We start from the raw sequence: 25,774 nt of genomic DNA on the forward strand, positions 1-25,774 counted from the left end.
GGTAAAACAACTTTTTAATGAATGGTGAAAGAGAGTGGTAAATCTTACTTTCTGACCATTTTTAGGTCATATTTGTTTCACATTTAAATGTCCCTTTTCACACCTCTATCTAAATTGATTTACCATCACCTTAGAAAATGTAAATTATTTTTAAGCTTTTTCACAGATCACTATTGTAATTAAGCCTTTATTATTTTAGAGCCTTGATTTAATGAGCTTCATGAATGTATATATGGGCTTTAAATCTTTTGTTTCTTTGTTGAAGTTGTCACACAACTTTCTAATTTTGACTACTATACCCCGTTCCATCATTATACCTTTACATCATCTTGGTATTTTGAATACTATTGTTCCTTTCAAACTAGTTGCTTTAGTGTTTTTTTTTCCCCTAGCCTTTCAATATTGTAGATTGTTTTTTCTCTGTCTATTTTAGAAGAATGCCAGAGATCTTTTATCAACATGCTTGGTAACTTTTTAAATATTGAATCATTTACTGAAACAAATAAACTTCACAATTCTGCTAAAAGAAAATCCACAATTAAAATCTATTCAAGCTTATTGTATTACACTTGATCTTACATTGGTGAGTTAGGATTTTCACTATTGCATACATACTCATTTTCGGTCATTTTGGGAAAGGATTAGGTCCTGTGCAGTTGATTATGTATACATATCAAGTAACTGTACAGTATAGTTGTCTTTTGACTTTGAGGTCACTTTCACTTGAAGCCAGCAGATGTCACCAAATAGCTAAATGTGCTGCATGTACAGTGACCAGACTCTGGCTGAGATGTTGATTAAACAAGGGCTAAGAGCTTTGTGTCAGATATGTGGTGTCCTATCACGTTTTTTAAATTAATATTTGAACTCTAATCCATTCACTGATTGTAGTAGTTTTTTTCTCTCAGATGCCATCAGCTCATCCAACCCGAGAGTGATTGATGACAGCCGGGCCAGAAAACTCTCCAATGACCTGAAGCGCTGCACCTACTATGAAACCTGTGCCACCTATGGCCTCAATGTGGAGCGAGTTTTCCAAGATGGTGAGAATCTTGATTGCAGAGTCCAGTCTTCTGGGAAGGTCACAATCCCCTGCTGCACATTCGCCAATTCTTAATCGCACGTCAATTAGTGGGGAAATTGACCTGCTCAGCCATTTAGCTCTAACAGAACAGCAATTAAGTTTTAGCATAGCAAGTGGAACCAGGCAAGGAGGGGCACTGCAGAAGAAAGTCTTCCCCAGGAGGATTCATAAAACACAGATGCATTAAAGGACAGGCACACCAACAGTTTTCAAGATCCAGACATGGTTAGCATTTCCGGGCCTAGCTGCTCTGATGTACATGCCCAGTAGTGAAACAATGTTTATCTTCACTAAACCTACTCCATTTATATTACCAATGAAATTAGATTTTTCCCACTATTTTTTTTTATGTATCCAAGAGTCCTACCAGGCAAGGCTTTCAAGGGGATGAAACTACATGCTGGGTTGTTTTTAGAAGTAGATTAACCACTAATGATGTTTAATGTTTAACAACTTGCTGATTTGTTTGTATTGTTCTGCTTTGAGCTTGTCTTGGTGCTGGCGAATGAATGCCTTGTTTGACGAGTTAGCCGAACTCTCTTGTACGTACTCTGTTTAATGCATCTGTTCTTAGCCATGTTGGGATCAATTTGTCTGTTAAACGCATCAGATTACAGTTTTCAAAAAGACACTAAGGTAAAGAGCTTCACTTCTGGTGACATGTCCAGTGGTCTGATGAAACTTAAGTGAAGGTGTTGAGCCATAATGACCAACGATACATCTGGAGGAAAAACCCTAAGCATAATGTCAAAATAGTTAAAAAGTAGCTTAAGGATAAAGTTCACTGTCTTAGAGTGCCCATCACAAAGCGCCGATCTGAATTCTATTGAAAAATTGTGGACACGTTTGAAAAGGCATGTGCAAACAATCCAACTGGCAAACCTGACGCAGTTACCCCACTTCTGTCAGGAGAAACGGGTCAGGATTCCAGCAGCTTGTGGAAGGTTCCCCAAAAACGTTTGACCCAAGTCATGCAGTTCAAAGGAAATGCTACTCAATACTAAGGAAATGCATGTAAACTTTTGACCTTGAAGAAAGTAATGTAAAAATATGTCAGAAATTATTTCATTATTGTCGCATTTAACCTAACTAAACAATTTTTATGATCCTGACGGACCTGAAACACGAGAGGTCGTAGTCTAATTTGACTTCAGACAGACAAAAAATGAAAAATGTGTTTTTGCAGTGTATGTTAACTTCTGGCTTCAACTTTGAAAATAAGTTGAAGAAAATAATATAATATTCTGTAAGAAATCATCTCATTATTGTAGCACTTAAAATTAAATAATTTTGGTGAAGCTGGCAGAACTGAAACAGGAGAAGTTACGTCTGATTTGACTTAAGACAGTGAGAAAAAAATGGAATGTGTTTTTGCAGTGTATGTAAACTTCTGGCTTCAACTGCACACATCTCAGCTGTAACTATCTAACTTGCAATTCGAGAACTGAACATAGACACGACACAATTTGTCGTAATACATGAAAAATATCACATCCAGTTGCTGCTCCAGGTCGCACGCCAATGCTTATTTTAAACCAGAAATATTAGCACAGATGCGAGCCTGATTACAATATGGGAAGAAAAGTTTGCAATTAACAATAAGTAAGGATAGGGTATGAAGAATCAGTTAGAGACATGCTAGCACTACCTACTGTGACCCACTTGATTGTGTGTGGGAAATCTCAGACTTTGATTCAGGCTGCAACTGCCTCCATCCTTGCTCGAATCTGTGTTTGTGTTTATTTATGTGTGCAACTTCTGGTTTCAACTGCTGCGATTTGGTTTTTTTTTTTTTTTTTGGAGTTGTGTGTTTAAATAAATACCATGAATTTTTCTTTTTGGAACAGAAAGGCAAATGGGAACCACTAAGTTTCAACTCAATACTTTGAATTTGGATGAGGCACAAAAACTGTTTACACTTTTTTATGCCCTATATTTTTGCCTTGGAAACCTGTGTAGCGAGCATTGTATGTTTTTCCTTGCTTTGTGGTTTGTAGATGAGCCCAGATTGGCTTATTTGTTTTCGTTTGTGACTATGCGTCTGACACATATGCATGTCGATGCGTGTGCGTGCATGTGGATTAAGGAATATAATAGGAAGTGAAGCCTCGTCCAGTTGGGAGTCGTGACCTCTGTGTGAGGGACGGAGGGGGTAGGGACGAGGGTGAGTATGCTGTGGTCCTTGTCCATCAGCGTGCTAATTTAATTAGCCTAATTACGGCGACATGAGCCCTAAATGCGCGCGCACACACGTGTGGCACAGACATGCGCACGCGTGTGTTACACACACACAACTTTGATTTCTTTCTCATCTGTCAGTGTGTGGAAGCAGAGCACATCGTTCACACTCTCTAACCAGCTTAGATCAGGACTCGCTAATGTTCATTCACTGCAACACACACGTGAAGTTGACCTGCAGGCTACACATCTTAGGGTAACTCAACCATGAAAACAAAGTCTTAGGTCTCATTTTTATAATTTTGTCTGTGTGTATAAGTACACACACACACACACACAAAAGGAAATATACTGCAGGTCCTTCACAAAGGTTCTAATCATTATTGCAGGGATGCGAAATGTTGTAAAAAAAAAAAAAATGCCTATTGACACAGCTCCATCATGATTTTTCTACTTTGGATATTTGAATTCCATAGCAGTTGTTTGTTGTGATTAGTTTGTAGCTTTAACTGGTGCACCTTGCAGATGATTTTGGGATGTTGCCCTTCAAATTGCAGCATTCAACGAGTTTGTATAGAACATCAGATTTTAAGATTCAAATCTCTTCCCTTACAGTTTTACTTTACACACTGCAGACTCGGCAACACACACCTAACGTTTTTGTGGCGTACCGACATAAATCTCACGAGAGCGCCAATGTTTGAGCGTGTGCCACCCTTTCACACCAGGGTTGAAATTGATGGAGAAAGATACATTATGAATTAAGGTATCAAATTAAATTTGCTATTTAAATATTATGTGCATCCTTATCGTAACTTGGGACTGCAAGATAGTTACAGGATGCATTTTGGATCAACAGAATCCAGAAGCCATTGTCAGATGTGAAACTTGTTTTAAGTGGTCAGTTTCTCTACCTCCTCTACCCTAAGATCTTCTTTTTCTGGCTGCCCTTGCCTCACTCTGTGTCACTGTCGGGAAAATCTTCGCGATGGGCTCTTCATCAACCAAAGTTCAATTAGAACAATGGTGTCTTCTGTGCGTATTGGATCAGAAATAGACACTCAGTGACGTGTTATTTCTCCCATCTCCTTGCCGACAAGCTCATACAGGGTTGAGGCATGTTCAACCCGTGTTTTGCTTTTTGATAATTGTGTGCCAGTGGTGTCTGAGGTAAAATAATGAGCAATGTTCTGTGGTGTGCTTTTTCATTTGCAAGTCTCCTGCAGATGTCAAATTCCTGTATGTTTAGAGCTCCAATGTGGCAGATTGTCAACCTTAGGTGGAAAAAATGTGGAAATACTTTAGCAAAAGGTTTACATTGATGTTTTGTATTGCAGTTGCTCAGAAGATCGTTGCCATCCGGAAGAAGCAGCAGTTGTCCATCGGTCCGTGCAAATCGCTCCCCAACTCCCCGAGTCACTCATCCATCTGTACCACGCAGGTTTCCAACGTCCAGGTCAGCCAGGTCAGTGGGGCAACTTGATCCCAGGTTAAGCCTAATTTTTTTTTAATATTAGTTAGTTGTTCCAATGCTTTCAGTATTCACAAAAATACAGAATTACAGCCATCTCATACAAGATTGACGGCATAGATGTAGATACAGTGGTACCTCAATTTCCAAATCCATTAAGCTAGTCATGTTTTGACAAAAATTATAACTAATGCATGAAGGCGGCTGTTTTGTGTCCTGGGCCGTTACCACAAAATACTAGGCATAAATTTCAGCACCAGATGCGTGACTCTTGTTTTGCTTTTTCCACCATTTTGCAAGGGTTGCACTTTATCTAAAAGAGCGGCAGTGGTAAGAGAAAAGCGTGTTGAGAAAACAAGAATATTCTAGCGCTGCAACTAATGATTGCCGATTTTTTTACGCTAAAAAAAAAAAAAAACTGTCCTTCCTCTTATCCGGAGCCTGATCACTGGGGCAGGATGTTAAGCAGGGAAGCCCAAACTTCCCTCTTCCCAGCTTCTTCGTCCAGCACTTCTGGTGGGATCCCAAGGCGTTTCCAGGGCAGCAGGGAGACGGACTCTCTACAATGTATCAAGGGTCATCCCTGGGGTTACTCCCAGTGGGACATGTCCATAACATCTCATCAAGAAGGTGTTTAGGGGGCATCTTAACCATAGCCTGACCATAACCTAACCATAAACTGAGCCACCTTATCTGGCTCCTCTCAATACGGAGGACCAGCAGTTTGGTCAGTAACATCTGTCAAAAAATTTGGCAAAAATTGTATGGTTTCCAAAGTAAAAGCAGATTTTTGCAAAAGAAAGCAAATTATGTTTTCACAGAGGATTACCGAAATCAAAGACTATTTGCAGTATGGAGGCTGAAATTGAGAGGATACGGACAATTTTAAAGTAAACAAGGCTTAAAACAAACTAACTAACAAACAAACTAACCCTAACCCTTGTTGCACCACTGAAACAATTACTAGATTCTACAAAAAAATGGGCAAATGCTTTTTTTTTTTTAAATTTAAAACCGCAAAATAAATACAACTTGGTCATCTGATGCTCTGAAGCTCTGCATTTAGTCTTAGCCAATGTACGCAGAAAGCCTGTAGTCTTTAACCCTGTGGAGCTCAATGTGCTACTGGCACCAGTAAGCAACGAAGTTTAGTTTAGTTTTTCTGATTGGATTACCATTTTTATTAATCCTATTCCTTTTCGAGTCTCATTGGGATATGGACTTTGCACTTTATGCACAACTTCCTGTTCCCACAAGATTCACAACAGGTGTTTGATCCATGAAAATTCCAAAGAATGTCCACTTTTCTGGTTTTTGGACTCTTGCAGTCTTTCTATCTCAGTTGCTAACTACTTGATGAGACTCTCAGCTCAATGGCCACTATTAGGTCCCTTACAACAGTGAAATGCATTTTATGTTTCAGACAAGTAATGGGGGTGGCAGTTTGAGCGACTACTCATCATCAGTACCATCCACACCGAGTACCAGCCAAAAGGAGCTGCGCATCGATGTCTCCCAGAGCACCAATACACCCACGCCCGTCCGCAAGCAGTCCAAGCGTCGCTCCAACCTCTTCACTGTCAGTTTTTGGCAATGTGTGCTCGGCACTTCTTGATGAAATTGAGAAATGATCAACCTACCTCTCTTCTATAGTCAAGGAAGACCAGCGAGACGGACAAGGACAAGAAAGGTCTGGAGGCTCGAGCCGACAGCATCGGCAGCGGGCGAGCCATTCCCATCAAACAGGTAAGACTTCCTGTCTGCTAGCGCTTCATTAAGAGTGAAATCACACACTTGACATCAATTAGAACACCAGGCTCTCCTGTGTCCCCCAAGCGGATCATTAGGAGACTCGTGCCTCCCCTCCCTCTGTTCCCCCACTTGATCGCCCACTTCACGCCATTGCATAGCACTTCAAGCTGCTTCCTTTGCATTCGCCCTCTCATCTGCAGCCGAGCGGTTTGGCCGGCGCGCTAGCGGTTTCAAGGAATAAAGAACCAAGAGGAAGGGGAGTGCGAGCAACCCGCTGTGACAGTGAGGGGAACCGTAGGAATTGGCTCTTAATTTGCAGCCAACGTGTCGCGGCAGCGGTGGGCTCTCCGCCCGACAAGCATATCAGGCAATTAGCGAGCACTAATCGTGACCCTCATGTCGGCGCCGCAGCCTCGTTTGTAATCTCTTAATGAACAAATTGCAACTCTGATTAGGGGCCGTCTCACTGGGAGAGAGAGCAGGCGAGAGCGAGACGCCACAGCGGAGGCATCAGTAATTGCCTCGGGATGGCGTTCCCATCGTTTATTTCAAAACCTGTGATGTAAATGCATCTTGATGGGCGGAGTTCAGATTTTTAGTGGCATTAATTTGGTTTGAGAGCAGTTGGAGTGCCAGAAACATTTGATTTGTTTTCAAGAGGAATCTTTAATATCTGACAATAATAGTTGCACTATCGCCAAGTGTCAAACCTCTCACTACTTGTGTGTGTGTGTGTGTGTGTGTGTGTGTGTGTGGTGTGTGTGTGTGTGTGTGTGGTGTGTGTGTGTGTGTCGTTATCACATTGAAATGAAAGTATCATCTTCACGTAATGATCTATGTTTCTCTTCCTCGAGTCCTGTTGCGTGTTCACCATGGAGGTCAAACTTCACGACTAGAATTTGAACACTTACAGGAGCTGTCAGTCATAAAGATTAGAAGGAAATCAGTTGGACGTTGAGTGTTTATGGGGGTTTGAACGCCAAAAAGCTTACCTATGTCATTTTGTGGCCACTCCTGATCTCATTAGAGCAACTCTTTGCCACTCGAGGTGATGCCGGTTCAGCCCGCCTCTTCTTAAAGGAGAGCATTTTAGTGAGAAGCACACTCATTAAAATTGCCCATTGCAGTGGTTGGGTCACAGTAACAACAACGGTCGGACCCGATTGGTTCTGTATACAGATCATATTTACACACTTGCCTTTTAAAATGGAGATTGCTTGCACACAGTGCAATGCATATTTGTGGATAGCGTCATTTTTGGCACACTGTCATGGCTTCCCTCAGCTACAGGGATGTCATATGTTCAACTGCAAATAAGTATAAAAAAAAATATTCAGTTCACTTTGTATTACCATTTTTCCTTCAAATGCTAGCCCAAATTATTTGCTTAGCAATGTGACGAAATATTCTTCCAATACAAGTTTCTGCAGATGTAAAGTTGAGTGAAATGTCTTTCTGAATAATAAACCTTGGCACCATTTTTTTCTGGAATCCAGCACATGCATCCAGCTTTGTTTACTCCTCTACATCTGCTGCCCGCTGCTAATTAGCTGGTAATTGGCGCAGAGAACACGAACAGCTCACTCAAGTCTCTGTCAAGCAGTTGACCGTGGAGTTCTCGGAACTAATGACGAACCTGCCCTTACACACAAAGCACAGTCAAAACTACACAAAAGGGTCCATAGGGGACCTGTGGGTAGCTTTAAAAAAAAAAATTCAATGTTAAATGTTTAATCTGTGTGACATATGATAATAGTTCCCTACAAAGTAATCACAGTCACAACTTCGAAAAAAATAGGATCTGTCAATATGCGTTACTAAACGATAGTGCAGTCACTTAAAAGTCAAGTGTCATCCCTATAAACATTCTAAAATAGATACTGAAATGTGAAATACATATAACATTATTCACTTCAATATCAGTCTACACGAAAAAATAATTATGAACGGAGAGCACGTCGTCCATGCGCAAAGTTGCAGAAGTCTCATTTGACATCCAAGTGGTCGCCATATTGGCTGCATTTACTGTCCGTGATGTCACCCCGGACATTTGGCATTGAAAACACGCTGTGGCTCCTACTGTGGGACACGCCCCTTCAGACACGGAAGCTCTTTTTGAAGAAGAGAACGTCTCACAATCGAGTTAAGTGTCCGGGGTAATAATATCCTATCGTTTCGAGCCATATTTAGATTATATGCGGATCACTTCTAACTAACAACAGACTCTGACAGTATGACAGTATGTAGCGTACCCAGCCGCGAGCGATCACAACGTTGCGGCCTGGGTGCGACGAGCCGATCACGGCCGGGGTGGCACCGAGGTGGCTCATCGCCGCGCCGGGCTGGGCCACTTTACAGCGTTGTCGTCGCTCGCAGCTGAATGTGCCATAAATAATTGTTCATCGTTGCCGCCGTCAGCGGTGTTGTTGATCGCGGATGACGCCAGCGGCTATGAACAACCCTGCCAGTAATGGCCCACTCAGCCGCGTGCGATGACAACACCGTAAAGCGGCCCGGCTCGGCACCGTGATAAGCTACCTCGGCGCCGAAGATGAGCCACCCCAGCCGAAGCCGTGACCGGCGGACACGGAGCCAAACCAGCGGCGACAGACTCCCAGAGAGTATGTATGAGCCAGTCTAGCCGAAGCCATGCTCGTCCGCGAGGCATGATGCGGCAGCTTTCACTGGCGAGACATCACGGCAGCCTTCGTAGGGGTGCCCGACGCGGAAGCCATCCGACGCGCACATCGACACATTTAGCACCCCTGTCATACGTATGCGGATCTTTTGTTACATTATGAGAGACAGATTACGTGGTCCACCCCAAACTATTTTTTTTTTTTTTTTTTTTTTTAGTAACTGTATACACACCTATATGTCATTTGGAACCCACGAAGCTCTCGTCCATTGCACCCGTGCAATCCATTTTTCATGACGAACCAGGTCTCTTGCAAACTTATGAAGGGTAAATCCATCCCCCCGAGTGTCCAAGCAATGTCCAGCAATGCAACGAGCCAGCATTTTGGCTAACACGAAGGAACAATGAGCTACCTTCCCGGAGGTAAAACTAATAGAAACAAACGAGTCCACTTGAGGGCGGTCCTGCCACTTCCTGCTTCTACTCGAAAACAAATCTCTCGAGAGGATTTTCATGGTGGGAGTTACAAAAAGCTGTATACGTCAAAATCATGTTTTGTGATGAAAAAACGCATGAGTCCATGTCGGCTGCCGTTATTTCATTAATAATATACTAAAAATCATGCATTTCATGACAGTGGCCCTTTAATAATCAGAAGAATGATGACAACTATAGTTAATGGAGAGTAGCACAGTTGAACATTATTGACTTGTAAGATTATTGTACAATACATTTATTTTAATTAAATTCTCTATTTGCTCAGTCGTATGTCAGCTGTGGAAAATATGACATGCAAATACTGTACTTGCATAATGTTCTAGAGTATATTTAGCAAGACCACTCACCATCCACGTCACAGAAATAACAACTGAAGTGAAATTGTCGTAACAGTTAATATGATTACCTGAAATCATGATGACAGTAGATGATCCAAACATGATGCAAAAAGCAAACTGGTGTCAGTCAACATTAAGTTGCATGCGTGCAGTAATGGATGAATTTGAATGATGTGTAATGAAGACAATGATGACAGGGAGAGAGTGCTGTAGATTTACAGTTAATGTGTCCCAGACTTTCCGACTGATACAATCCTCTATTGCCTGCATTGTCTGATAATAATTCAATTGAGTAAGATTGAATTTTTAAACGGGGTTTGCATGATGTATGCCTATGAAAGCCCATTGACTCTAACTTCGAATTATTTGGCAAAACCTCACCTGAACTGTTGTATTTTATTAATTAAAGTGTGACCGTTTTTAATATCTGTGAAATAGGTTCATATATGCTTAAAAATCCCGTGAAATTGTAAATTTAATGCTGTCTAAATGTTATGGTGTTTACAGAATCTTTGACAAAAATCAATTTAATTAAATGTATGTGTAAAAAATCTCCCAATTTTTTTGGTCTTTCGTGATCTATTTTATCTTTCATGCATGCATACACCATTCCACCGTACAACATGAGAAGAAGAGGCTTAATTTGGCTCAACATTCATTATCTACAGTACATCTTAATATGGTCCAGGTGAAAGGCTAAAAGCAGTCTTCTAAGATTTTGCCATCCCCAGGGTCAGACTGAACCACAACAAACTTGTGACTTAACAAAAAAAATAAAAGGACTGCAGAAGCACTATTATGGTGCTTCACAATCCCATAAGGACATCATTTTTATAGGAAATGGAATGTGATTGAAATGACTGCTGATTGAAATCCAACTGAATAAATAGTGCACTGCTAAGAACATGAAGGGAAGATGCAAACCTTTGAACAAGTGAATTTTAGTGACCTCGCCCACTTCCTGAGATAATAGTTTACGCAGCATACTTCTTGACATGGGACAGAACTCCTTCCTGTAAGGAGCCGATTAGTGCTGTAATTGGCTCTACGGCTTGTAGACGTGTGCGGGGCTGGCTGGTTTTGACAAGTGTGCTCGTCCCCCCTCGGCGCTGGCTGCTTTGTCAGGAGTTAAATTGCATGGTTAATTCGGATGTTATTTACCCTGTAATTCATTAGTTTGGGCCGCCATTGGCGGCTTGCAGGCTGTAATTTCACGCTTGGCAATAAAAGATGTCTCATAATCTGCTTCATTTAGCAGCCAAAGAATTTAATGAAATTAACTGTGGCCCTAATTAAGACGGTGAATATTAAAGACCTGCTATCAAGGCTTTAATGAGGGTGACACTATCCGCATTTCGCCGGATACGAAAAATATCATTTCGCTGTGAAAGGTTGTCACTGCTCGAAGCCATTTTGCCGGTGATGACATTTTTGTCACGCACACTCACCCTTGAAAATTACATTTTGCAGGGGGCGTTGCTCCCATTTTAGTCTGAGGAATAATTAAAACATGGCACACAGGCGTCAATCAAAGATGATACTCATTATGCCTCATCTCCAGTTTTTGTTTGCCACGAACTTGTCCCATGATGACACCCACTGGCCAGGGGGTCTTCTTGTTTTATGTCTGTTAATCCAATTGAAATAACTGTTGAAGTAAAATTTTGGCATTGTCATTCATTGGCCAGATTACCAATTCCTCTGGTTGCTAACCTTTTCCTTTTGAATGCAAGTGACCCTTAAGGTAACCTTTTCGGTTTCAGAATGTGTTTTTAGCACAAACAAATTCCCAACAATGTGCAGTGTTTGTCGAAGTTTCATCCAATTAAGCATATTGCTGATCACACATCAACCGCTGCAACCATTTGGGCACGCCGCCTGCAATCTCAGTACACACACACACACACACACACACGCTGTCTGAAAGCATGATGGATGAGCTGCGATGGCCAATGCGATAGAGGAGGCAGCATCCAGCTTCCCTCCCTACCCACTGTCACCCCCTACTCTGCTGTCTAAGGGTGACACCTCCAATTTAGCTTCTTGCTCTTGTGGGATTTCCATGAACAAAAGGGCCGTGGCCCTTCAGAGATATGGCCTTTCTGTTAAAAGCTGGTCCTCCTGTCTTCCAGATTGAGTGCCCCTGTATCTCCTATTGGATCACACCCGAAAGGGTCTATTGTGTGAAGAACATCGTGGTGATGGCGGCATTAAATGCTCGATTAGTCTATAGCAGATGAGGAAAGCTCCGTTCCTGCTACACATAAAAGAGGCCTGGTGAGGACAGCACATTATTAGGTGCTCTTCTTGGGGACAGAAGTAACACTTGTCTTGGTCGTAAGGCTGAATGTACAAACACACCAGCTAAACAAATTATTCAAGTTGGGACTGGTTGTTGGAGATATGCTAATTGGACTCTTGAACAATTTTAAAATGCCTTTGATCAAGGCATTGAAACGCATAACTCCACAGGGATCCAAAAATATTCCATAGACCCCACATTTAGGGATACTTTGGCTTGTTGTTGCTTGCTGCATTCAAGGGATTTTTTTTTTTGGGGGGGGGGGGGTGTATTGATTTCAACATACATAATGTACATACAATTTACATCCAAAATACAATAAGGTGAAAGGAAAATATCTGGAAAAACATTCGACACAATATGTTGTTCAGCAGATGCTTAATTCAAGAAATCTGGGAAATGTGAATTATCTAACTTGGCCCAAAATTTACCTGATCATCTTAAGCCCTATTCAAGCTAAACAGTAAAAGATACACTACTAACAAAGTTGACAACTAGGATAAACAAGTACACAAGAACCTGTGAAGTCACATCTCCTGAAGACTGTACAGCTCAGGGTTCAATAGAAATTTTCCAGAACAATATGCCTCTAAGGTCATGTAGTAAATGGTAAATAACTGAAATAACTGCTTTGCTTCATCAACCATACAGTGTCATTAAACTATGCGGCTAAAAATGTAATCTCCCAACTATCAAGGCATTCTAGAGCCAAATGTGATGTCCAAGGTCAGAAAGGTTGGTTGCAACTGTAGAGCACAAGTCCTCCAACAAGCTTAAGCTTAATGGTGAATAATGAAACATCTTCCTTTTCTCAAACATGGAGACAGGAGAAAGCACCATTCAAACCAGACACAGCTGTAGTGATTTCATCACAGTGGGCATCAATACCTGTAAGGCACGGCACACACCAAGCAATGTGGCCAAATGTGACTGAATTGGAGAATCACAAGCCAATTACAGCTGCCCACTCACACCTCCACGCAGCGATTGAACCATACACACAATCTTGCTGAAACAGAAAAACTACAACACATTGTGTTCTTATCTCGAAACATTGTCCTGAAGCAACACTTATCATTTTGTTGAATTTGCTCTATACAAAAACAGTTTGTGTTAACAGGTATATGCAATACTGTATGTATTTCTTTCGGCTTGTATATAACCATGAAATAATTTTCATTCTAAATACATTAATTCTGAATCTGTGTGGGGATTGAAATTGGTATAACGCTAGATTCCTGCATTACCAAGTCAGGGTTGATTGTATTGATCAGACTCTGGGAGTCTCCAGGCAAAGAGCAAATTTCTGACTATCCGGTTTTCTGGAATACAGTATGAGCTTATTTAACATCTTTGTCTGACGCGTGGCTGCTGCACGTCCCTCAGGTACAAGCCTGATGTATTGTCTAATGAATGACCTCATCTTTCAGCTTCTTTTCAGCAAGCGACCTTTCTTGAGCACTACTTCTTTTCAGTCTTTAGTCACAATCCAGCTCCCCCCTTCCTGAGCTTAACTGTGATCCTCGCCAGTGCCTTTGGACATTTTGGGATGTTTAAAAAATGACAATCTCCCCATCAACCTGGCCTCCTCCACCTTCCCCTCAGCTATCGACCTTTTCCTTAGCACTAGGCCACAATACTTCATGGGGCGGGGAAGTGCCAAGTGAGTATATCTGAGGACATATTTATTTCCCTACGCAGAGACCTTGTATGCCGCCATGACAGCTAGCTGCTCCTGGAGGCAAAGGAGCTGTGTATGTCACCGAGCCTGCAGACATGCATAATAAAATGTATTGGCCATCAGCGTCCAGTTAGTCTCACCCTCATGCAAAGTGATCGCATGTCATGCCGAGGACGGATGACTCAAATTAATCAGTTGACGTCTCCTTTCCCAAAAATACAGACAGACCGGCGTGAGAAATGTCTATCACTGACGCACCCACCCCAGGTCACTTGGAAACATTCTGACTTGTTCTTGGTCAAACATATCCTCACTGTAATATTATAAAAATAAAAAAGACAGGATACTTGTGTACAAGGTGTGTCCAAAAGGTTTCAGCGCTGGTGTCACAAAAGATATATTTCAAATCAAATCTACAAGTTGTCCCCTTCAAAGTAAACCCCATGAAGTCTAATGCACTTTGCCATGCGTTGATGCACTCTGAGGATTGCTCCAGGATCCTCTGCAGCTGTTTTTTATGACCATCTTGATGTTCATGCCACAAGGCCTGTCTTTTCTTGCGTGCTAAACAAAGCAAATATATTAATTTCTCGTGTGTAATGTGCACACCCCCCCTCCCCCCAAATTGTCGAAGGTCAATAGTGCACTTAACACATATGTACAGAGGCAAATGAAATAAAAATGGAACTACAGAATTTAATTTTGAAATGCCACCACAACTTAGAGGTTATGAGAGAAGTGTACACTTTCATTCTAATATGCCACTGCCACCTTGTGGTTATAAAAAAGTTGAACCCTACACTTTCACTGCAATATGACTGGTAGGTTTGACTGCATATGTGTAGTTGTGCTCATAAGTTTATATATCTAGGCAGAATTTGGGAAATATATTTTTTTAAAATATGACTGAACAACAGTCTTTATGGTTATCTTTTGTCTAATGATGATGCTTTTCTGCAATTCTTGACGGTTTAATTTGAATCCCATTAAAATAAAAATAAGTGTTTCACCTGGTCATTCAGCGTGGGCAATCAAACATATAAGCACAAAGGAGTCTTTTATAATTTGATAAATAAAGGTAGAGCTGTGGATTTTAGAATAAGACCAACTAAATAAAACGAATTGTGTTCAACTAAAGTGGTTAACTTGAGAATAATTTTGAGGAAAAAAATATACAGAATATTTGTTTTGGTCATATGGGTAGAAGCAAAATTATGCATTGTAACCATACATTATACATAGAAGGGTTTTCCAGAATTTTTAGGTCAATTTTTTGTGGAGGGATTATACTATACGTTGAAGCGCATTGTACATGAGAAATTACAGTATGCAGGTTCACTTTGTAAACCTGCTGGTTGGTCGTCAGTCACTGTGGCAAGAACTTGCAGGGGACGATTCTGTTCATATCGAACAATGCTATCTACATGACTTTGGACGTTGACTGTCTTGCTTTCTTTGGCATTGGGAATTTTGGATGGCAATTACTGTTTATTAAGGTAAAAATTGGAAAACACGGTGTATCTTCGGTGACATCCATCGAACCGTTGTAACACACCTCTTGTGGTGTTTCAAGGTTTTTCAGGTGTCATTGGATGTCTTGTTGTCAATTCCATTTAGTTGGAACTGTCCTATGGCCCATCATTTGTTCCAACTGGAAGGATAAAAGTTTGACTTTCACAGCTTGTTGCCACCAATTGTTTGTTGATAGTTATTGTTGACTTATTTAACTTAAATGAATAAACAAAGATGTGGTGGTGACAAGTTTGTCTCAGACATGGGAGCAAACAATGTGTCACTTAGTTAACTCCAGTGCAGAATATTGGTGGCTTAAAGCATTGCCTTAGCCCCTATAATGGCAGTGTTGATACGCTGAAATAACTATTAATTATTATGGACCCTGCAATCATAATTTAGCTTAGTGTTAATAAGGCATCAGCTGCCCAACTGCTCACACTTTTGGCTCATCAGATAGAGTTTAGTGCACCACAGGGAATGCCACACATGTTCACTCATTTACTCCTCATTTGGAGTGAGCGTAACGACTAGAAACATGGGAGTATCGCGACGCCTCTGATTTAGCATGTAGATAAAGTGAACCTGATGGTACTGTTTGAATTTGTTTGCTATGAGTGACAGTCCGGTTGTGTGAGGATGTGGTATTTCTGCAATTATTTCACTGCCAATTATCCAAATGTGCGGTTACCCTAGGCCTGCTGCACTTTCAGCCATCCATTGGTTGTCTTCATTCAATTCAATTCAATCGCTTTCCTCAAACACTTGTTGTCTTAATCAAAGCTGAGCGGTAAAAGCAGCAGCGAGTGCGCTTCTGCTCGCCTCTGCCACCAGCGTCCTCCATCTCTCGTCTCCTCCTCCTTGGGTGTTGCCGCCGCATACCGCCTCCCTTTACGACTGGACTCTATTAATATCCTGTGTCGGCGTGTTAATGTTGTTGAGGTCCAGTGGACTGACACGCGTGGCAGCACGGCTTTAATTGCTAATCAGTGGACAGTTTTATCTGCTGCCGCCGCCTCCCATTACCCCCCTGTCACTCCTCCCCTCGTCATGCCTTTCTCCCCGCCATATATGCGACCTTCGTGCTCTCTCACCTAATGAATGGAGCACAAATGAAGTGTGGGCGGCAGTCGCTCGGCCTCGCTGCTCAGTCAGCCGCAGCTGATGTGCGTAGGAGCGGTGAGCAGAGAAGCAACGACGTTAACAAGCCTGAAGAGGCAAAAAGTCAGACAATTATATGACGCTAGCAAATGTCGTAAGCTCGTTAAGGCGCTCGTGTACGCTGAGACGGACATTTGCGTGATTATCGCACTAAACGCACTCAGACTCGTTAGTGGACATTTTTGATTGAAGCATTGTCTCTTGGCTGAACAACTCGAGGCCGTCACAAACATGGTCAAAGCTTTGGATATGGTCTACATGTATTATGATCACAAACACAAACATGATCTCCATCCTATACAGTAAGATTTTTTTTAATACTTATTTTAGTTCAGGAAATTGCAATTTGACCATTTACTAAATGTTCATCAATGTGTTTTAATTTCCATATCTGTGTAATTTATCTTATATAACTAAGCCAGTTGTCGTATTGAGTCATTTCTATTCTTAGTCACTCTACTGTTGATGATGGGCATCCTTTTATATAGGAAGAAGGGGACTGTAGACAATTGTCCACCTCCCAAAGTACCGGGACCACCCAGGCATAGTCGGCCCCGCAGCGTTTCATTGCACCCGCACACAACTCAACTCAACGTCACAACTTCAGTTTTCAAACTCAATCGAAGGTGATCTCTGTTTATAATAATAATGTTGTTCAGAAGAATAAAAAAAAAATTGCCAATAATGACTCATACCTATATTTTTCACTCGCAAGACACCTGCACCAAGAATGCTGCAGTGAAGAAAATAAGTATTTGAACACCCTGCTATGTTGAAAGTTCTCCCACTTAGAAATCATGGAGGGGTCTGAAATTTTCCTCGTAGGTGCAAGTCCACTGTGAGAGAGATAATCTAAATCATGACGTCTTTGTATATTACCAACAGTCACCTTGGGAACCAGCTCTTTTCAGGTCATTGACCAAGTACTGTCATGTAGTCCTGGATTCCTCACCTTTCTCTGTATCGAGACCCCACGAAGTTATATCTTCCATGGGGCTCCACTCCTATTGAGATTGACCGTCAAGTTTAGCTTCTTCCATTTTCTAAGGATTACTCCAACAGTGGACCTTTTTTCACCAAGCTGCTTTGCAATTTCTCCGTAGGCCTTTCCAGCCGTGTGGAGTTGTACAATTTTGTCTCTGGTGTCTTTGGACAGCTCTTTGGTCTTGGCCATGTTACAAGTTTGAGTTTTACTGATTGTATAGGGTGGACAGGTCTCTTTATGCACCTACCGACCTCACACAGGTGGATCTGGTTCAGGATAATACATGGAGTGGAGGTGGACTTTTAAAGGCAGACTAATAGGTCTTTGGGGATCAGAATTCTAGCTGATGGACAGATGTTCAAATACTTATTTGCAGCTGTATCACACAAATGAATTGTTAAAAATCATACATTGTGATTTCTGGAATTTTCTATTCAGATTATCTCTCTCACAGTGGACATGCACCTACGATGAAAATTTTAGACCCCTCCATGACTTCTAAGTGGGCGAACTTGCAATGTAGCAGGGTGTTCAAATACTTATTTTCCTTAAGGCGTTTGAAAATGGTGTACAGTCCCATAGCCAGTTGAGTTTAGGGTAGGCATTTGCGGCGACGCGCCGCTCCAGTGGCAGCCCCAAACCCCGCTGCCGGACGAGCGCACGCAAGCAGTCCGCTGAAGTTCGCTGCCCATGGTTGTCAAGCGATTAAGTGTTAGTATGACATCCTCGTCTTTCTCAACACATGTCCACTTTTTCCTCTTCAGCAGTAAAGAGTCACACTGCTAGCATTGAGCAATTATGTACATTATGTACATTAGACAAGATGAACACACTCTGTATTGTACCCGACACTTTGCATGGAGGAGATTGATTGACCTTCAGCCTATGAAAAACAAAAATATTGGGGGAAAAAACTTCTTCTACTATGCACAATTCACTTAAGCCGGGTATTTTTGGAATGCAACCCCCCATCAAACGAGGCAACACTGTACAATATAGCAACCGAAATAAGTATTTAACACGTGACCATTCTTTGCACTAAATATACTTCCAATGGTTCTATTGACCTGAAAATTGTGTGTTAAATACTGATGTGTTAGCTTCGATAACAAGTACATGCTTGTCTACAGGGTATGCTGCTGAAGAGGAGCGGCAAGTCCCTCAACAAGGAGTGGAAGAAAAAGTATGTGACGCTGTGTGACAATGGACTGCTCACCTACCACCCCAGTCTTCATGTAAGACAAGTTGTAGACTTATTTAAATTGTCATAAACTGTTTGCTTGATGAGCAGATTATTTTAAAATCTTTTTTTTTTTTTATGGCTGGCATGTACTCTTTCTTTAATGCATACTTCCACTTGTAACACACTCATACAGTGTTACGTTAAGTTTCAAACTTTGCCCGCACTAATGGCCATGGTAATGGTCATCCCAAGCCTTTTAAATTTTGAGAACCCCAAGTGAATTCCCATGATGTTCCTCCATTGTTTTGTTTTTGTTTTTTCGTTTGTTTTTTGGTCCTCCAGTAAATCATGTGATCATCTGTGCATGATGATATAATGGTTGTCAATTTGTGTAGCAAGAAAAATTGGTTCCCCCTGTGAGAGAACCCATGGAGTCACGCATATCTAAAGCAAATGTATATCCCATGAGGTGCTGAGCTTCTACACCACGTGTTTGTGGGTTTGATTCCTTGTGGCGCATTCTTCTGATGCACTTGAGCAAAGCTTGCATGTCCATCAGCAATTAGAACAGCTGATGCAGTAAATTAGAGTGAAAACTCATCACTTCACACTTGAGCAACTGCAACGTGCCTCCAGCACAAAAACACTAGTTTTCCTGAGTAGCTCGCCATCAATTAGCATGTTTGCAGAGGCTAATCAGATGAAACTCAATCAGTGCTGCTAATTGGCATATAATGTGCAAAAAAAAATATCATACTAATTTTGCTAATTAAGTGGATGGAAATAATGCAGCCTTATTGACCAGGAAAGTGTGAACCAACTATTGCCTGTGTCATATTTTTGAGTCACCAAGCAGCAGTCAACCTGGTGATGGAGTGTCTGGCATGCATCTTTTCAAGAGCCCTGGTTCCTCACCACATATCATTTAATATTGGCATTTTCGTAAAAAGTTCATCTTTCTTCAATCTCACACATTAATTCATATTAGTTTATTAGCACACCTTGCTGTGCATATCTCTCTCTCTAAGTAACAAGTAATTGAACACCCTGCTATATTGCAAGTTCTCCCACTTAGAAGTCATTGAGGGGTCTGAAATTTTCATCGTAGGTGCATGTCCACTGTGAGAGAAATAATCTAAAAGGAAAAATCCAGAAATCACAATGTACGATTTTTTTTAACGATTTATTTGTGTGTTACTCCTACAGCTGCAAATAAGTATTTGAACATCTGACAAAACCAATGTTAATATTTGGTACAGTTGGCTTTGTTTGCAATTACAGAGGTCAAACATTTCCTGTTGTTGTTCACCCGGTTTGCACACACTGCAGAGGGATTTTGGCCCACTCTTCCACACAGATCTTCTCTAGATCAGACTGGTGTCTGAGCTGTCGCTGAGAAACATGGAGTTTAAGCTCCCTCCAAAGGTTTTCTATTGGGTTTAGGTCTGGAGACTTGCTTGGCCATGCCAGAACCTTAATATGCTTCTTACGGAGCCACTCCTTGGTTTTCTTGGCCGTGTGCTTCGGGTCATTGTCATGTTGAAAGACCCAGCCACGACCCATCTTCAAGACTGTGACTGAGGAAAAGAGGTTGTTCCCCAAAATCTCACAATACATGGCTGCGGTCATACTCTCCTTAGTACAGTGCAGTCGTTCTGTCGCTCGTGCAGAAAAACAGCCCCAAAGCATGATGCTTCCACCCCCATGCTTCACAGTAGGGATGGTGTTCTTGGAATGGAACTCATTCATCAGATTCAGATGCATCAGATTCAGGATAGTACATGGAGTGGAGGTGGACTTTTAAAGGCGGACTAACAGGTCTTTGAGGGTCAGAATTCTAGCTGATGGACAGGTGTTCAAATACTTATTTGCAGCTGTATCACACAAATACATCGTTAAAAAAAATTGTGATTTCTGTATTTTTCTTTTTAAATTATCTCTCTCGCAGTGGACATGCACGTACGAGGAAATTTCAGACTCCTCCATGATTTGTAAGTGGGAGAATATCGAGAATATAGCAAAAACACGTTTTATTTTTTTTAGCTCATTGTCTGTAGTAAAATCTGACAAAACCGCTCCTGTTTCAGGTCAGTCAGCTTCACCAATATTATTAAATTTTGTTAAATGCCACATTAATGAGAGAATTTCTTAAAGAATTAATATATTGGATATAGGCAGTACTGTATATTTTGCGTGAGTGTGTGAGTGAGATATATATATATATATATATATATATATATATATATATCTCCTATCTAACCTGAATTGGTCACCAGTTAATCACAGGGCGCATAACAACAAACAACCATTCAGACTTAGATTCACACCAACGGGAAATATAGTCTTCCCTTAACCTACCATTCATGTTTTGGTGATGTGGGAGGAAATCAGGGCACGCGTAGAAAACCCATGCAGGTACAAGGAGAACATACAAACTCCACACACACACACAAACATTCTTAAATCACAATTTTCTCTTTCCTTACACTGTTACCACCTGCTGTGGATGCATTCAGTTGAAACAGATACGTCCTGTGCAGTGAGAAGACAACTGGGCCGATGATGAAAGCTTCCCCATGCAAATGGCGACTCAATTACCTCGGTCAATCTGTTGGAGGAACGTGTGTGCGTGCGTGCATGCGTGCCTGCGTGTGTGTGTTCAGACTTTACCCAGTGGGCTGCTTGCTCGATGGCTCTCTAGTGGCTTGTTAAGACGCCATCAAGAGCACTTGGCTTTGAATTGGCCTTTTGTCAGCCTGAACAAGAAAGGAAGTGCACGTGTGAGGATTAAAGGTTTAAAGCAGTCAAAGCGCTACAAAATTACACGCATGTGCACACAAGTTAAAAGTGGATCGATAAATGAACTTTGAGAAAACTGAGAAAATGTGTCAAGGACATACATTTTAATGCAAATGTGTCACTGAATATACATTTTACAAATCACGTAGTCAACATCATCATTGTTGAGAAATGAAAGTGCTGAAGTAGACAGCAGTTGCTCCTTCTCCCTCATCCCTACGAAGATCCCATAATGCCCACCCTCTATGGGGATCTGAGGGTGGATTTAAGAAGTGCCCCTCATTCAGCCAAAACATTTGTGCCTACATCAGAGCAGATCTCATGGTTAATGGCGTCAGTCCACTTTTGAGTCTGGAGTCCACTTGAGGCAATCGAAAGGGATTAGTGCGTCTTTATTTGCTCCTTCCTCAATCTGTTAATGAGGATTTTCTGTGGTTTTGGTTACATATACAGCACCGGGTGTTTTAATAAAATGTAATTGTTACTGTAGTTTTCTTTTTTATTCATTCCTCCTCTCAGGATTACATGCAGAACGTCCACGGTAAAGAGATCGACCTACTCAGGACCACGGTCAAGGTACCAGGTAAAAGGCCGCCACGAGCTGTGTCCACTTGCGCCGTCATGGCCAGCCCCAAAACCAACGGCCTGACGAAGGACATGAGCAGCCTGCAACTCGGACATACTCCAGGTGAGTAGGGCAATTTGCAGTTTGACAAAAGTAATTTGGCATCATCAAGAACCAAAATTTTAATTTCTCTGGAATTAGTAAAGGTGATTAGAATGAAATGAATCAGGAATTGATGTTGAGAATGCTGATTAGCACCTGACAAAAACATTGCAAAAGGGATATGTCTGCTTGTTACACATTCAGGAAGCCAAGCTAATAGCATGACTATTCAGTAAGGCATCCTCTTGTATCAATTGTTTTCATCAATATTAATGCAGAGACAATACACTCTGCCAGTTTCAAGAACTATGGTACAATCAAGTGAGGAAGGAGGTATATGATGGGATGGTGGGTGGAGGTGGACTACTGGGGAGACTGAGAGATCAGGATGAATAACTGAAAGTTGAAAGTTCGGGTTACCCAGATTCAAGCGTGTACTGGGGCGTACACACACATACGTCAATTGGGCTATGCACTGAACATTACTTTGCAGGGGATTCTTGTAAATAGACGCTTCACGGCGTCTCACTGTCACAGTACTTACAGGTAACTCCAGACTGTCTTTGATCATTCTGAATCTGATCATTGGCTAAGCTTTAGCCATTCTGGTTAGTTTGAACAGTACTGTAAATGAGGTTTGCTCTGATTTGGTCATTAATCTTAATCAAATTAAATGCGGAAAACAGCTTTGCTCGGATTGGTTCCTTATGACAGTGTCTCCTAGCATCTAGATAGAAGCTTTGGGCAGCCAAGCATTCACAGTCACGTTGTGTCTTTCGATGCTACAGACTTGCATCCCAACAAAGATTTTACACTGAAACATTCATTTGCTTGATTTGCGCCATATTATGCTCCTCCCACCTCACTTCTCTTCAACGGTGTCATCTGTGTGCTCTCATCTGGCAAAGGTATGATTTGAGCAGCCACAGTCAGCACAAGTCCCCTTGCTGGTTCATTTGGAATGTATCCTCTTCCCAGTTTTACCCCTCATTGCAGCCTCATGACCCTTGTGGCTGGTGATGAGCGGGCTGCTGCAATGATCACTACTGGTGAAAATGACTAAGTTTTGCTCTTTCATTTAGTATTCTATCATAAATATATGAATATAGTTTACTGTTTTGAAACACGACACGTATACTTTATAGACTTTTTATGGCTTGACAGCGGCTGAGGTTTATGCTCGCTTAAAACCCAGAAATGCTGTGTTGCCGTTCAGTTGAGTTTAAGTGGCCAGGTACTAGAATATTAATTGACTACTACTAACTACTTCACAATGTCACTGATTTCATGTCCACTCATTTTGCTAGCCTGATTTAGTTCATTCGCATTTTAATTTTTGCATTAATGTTGAACTTGAAGCTGTGTCAGTCTAATTTTGAACTATGTTATGGATTAAAGAGTAGGAACAATAGTATTCTGACGGGAGGGTACATTTAAAATGATGGAATTGGACGTCTACCGCGAGTTGTTCTCAGGACAATCTATGCTCACACCAAGCCCCTTACTGTACCAAAAGCCTTAATACTTCACAAAAGCAAAGGCCTGTTACAGGTCTTCTTCCCAGACTCTCATTAATCAAACAATGAGCTGACTAACCTAGGCAGTTAGGTGAACATTAATTTACACACACTTTAGCTCCATGGCTTTCTAGCTTCCATCTGCAATGAAGCATTACACAGAACGATTTTAATAAAAGAAGCCTACTCATCATCAGTAGGTAAATGAGTCGATAGTGTTAAAGTGCTTTGAGTAACTTGAAGGTGAAAAAGCGCGATAGTAGTGAAAACCATTTATTCCAATGCATCTAACCTATTATTACTCGTTACGTTCTAAAACATCCAGACATTCAATGTTGGCAACAATTATGCCACAGTTTCCTCAGAGTGAGGAAAGCGGTGGTGTTTCACAACACTTCTGACATTTTGGGCATTCAAGAGTTTGAATAGATTTGTTCTCAAGCTAATTCGTCAACAATATGTGCAAATAACAGATGAAGTGGGGATAGACCAATAGAATCAGTTTCTGAAAATATTGATTGTATTTGGACAGAAAGGTGTTTCCTCCCAACAGTAGCGCTATAGGCATGTGCAGGTTTAGTACATGCTGAGACTTACAGAAATATGAGGGGCAGCTGAAAATTTTGCAGGGCGTGTTCTCAGAACATTCAGCAAACCAATCAGTGAGTCTGACAGTATGTCTCAGTTTTTCACCATTTTAAGGCCTGATTTCTATACTCGGCAGTTTTCTTTTATTCATTCAAATTTGGTAAGCTTGTTAACAACACTGCGTTATGTCAAACATTTTCACTTTCACTTGACGGGTCGTTTAACATGTACAATATAGTTGGTTGTGTTAGGGTAGAGTGAAACTCTATGTACTCCTGGTCAGTACACTTCCTCTCCGATGCCACACTTTGAAGAGGTGGGCCATGGACTGGCACCATTGGTCACATGTACCGTATAATGACTGTTATGCCATTTTTCCTAGCCAGTAATTCATGGTAACTGGTACTGTGCATGATATAATTACTGCTGTTTATAAATAAGTACGATACGTTTAGTCACGCACTTGCATGTAGCATGGTACATTTCATTAATATTTGCACTAGTTATTCATGGTTACTGCCGTCTTGCACAGAAATGAACTACTACAAATAAAACACATTCAGCAAAATTTGGAGTAATACAGCATCAAAAAAATAAATTAATTCCACATATAATCCTATTAGTAAACACAAGGGGGAAAAAAAGACTTGAAGTACGGTATTAAAGTTGTTCATGCAGAAATTTGACCAGAACAATTTTTTTTTCTGTCCTGGCAGGTTCAGGGAGTTGCAGCTCATCAGTATCTCAGATGGCAAGTGGTGTTAGCTTGGTGTCTTTCAACAGTCGCGGTCCCGACGGCATGGGCGGGCATCAGCGCTCATATTCAGTCTCTAGTGCTGACCAGTGGACCGAGGCCTCCATGATCGCCAACTCGGGAATCGGGACTGGTAATCACAGTACATTGTGCCCTTAAAGATGTATATTAATTGTAATATACTGTATTATACTATATATATACTGTCTATATATAGGAAGTCCACAGGGCCCGACAGCTGAGCTTACCATATACTGTACACTGCTACCATGACTTATCAGTTTATTTCATACATTTATTCATCTATCCATTTTCTTACCCACTTATACTCACAAGGGTCGTGGGAGTGCTGGAGCCTATCTCAGGTGTCAACAGGCAGGAGGCAGGGTACGTCCTGAACTGGTGGCCGGCCAATCGCAGGGCACAAAAATACAGTCACACTCAGAATAACACGTAGGAGCAATTTAGACTGTCCAATTAATGTTGCATGTTTTGGGGATGTGGGAGGAAACCGGAGTGGCCGGAGAAAACCCACGCAGGCACGGGGAAAAGATGCAAACTCCTCAAAGGCGGGTCAAGGATAGAACCACGGACCTCAGAACTGTGAAGCCAACGCTTTACAGCTTCGCCACCGTGCCGCCCCACATTTATTTATATAGGAAGTCA

The 25,774-nt window shown here is 41.5% G+C and overlaps 1 protein-coding gene across 4 annotated transcripts in view; it reads left to right on the forward strand.

The window, feature by feature from the left end:
* The window catches only part of agap1 (ArfGAP with GTPase domain, ankyrin repeat and PH domain 1), a 90,610-nt gene that overhangs the window by 36,264 nt on the left and 28,572 nt on the right, over positions 1-25,774 (forward strand). For all 4 annotated transcript variants that reach the window (XM_061832327.1, XM_061832312.1, XM_061832320.1 and 1 more), the window contains 7 exons: positions 909-1,043; positions 4,600-4,727; positions 6,157-6,312; positions 6,387-6,479; positions 18,731-18,835; positions 22,102-22,270; positions 25,071-25,241. In XM_061832327.1, the coding sequence (XP_061688311.1) occupies positions 909-1,043; positions 4,600-4,727; positions 6,157-6,312; positions 6,387-6,479; positions 18,731-18,835; positions 22,102-22,270; positions 25,071-25,241 (957 nt within the window). The remainder of the gene's footprint in view (positions 1-908; positions 1,044-4,599; positions 4,728-6,156; positions 6,313-6,386; positions 6,480-18,730; positions 18,836-22,101; positions 22,271-25,070; positions 25,242-25,774) is intronic.

The sequence above is a fragment of the Syngnathoides biaculeatus genome, chromosome 2, assembly GCF_019802595.1.
Source record: "Syngnathoides biaculeatus isolate LvHL_M chromosome 2, ASM1980259v1, whole genome shotgun sequence".
Lineage (NCBI taxonomy): Eukaryota > Metazoa > Chordata > Actinopteri > Syngnathiformes > Syngnathidae > Syngnathoides > Syngnathoides biaculeatus.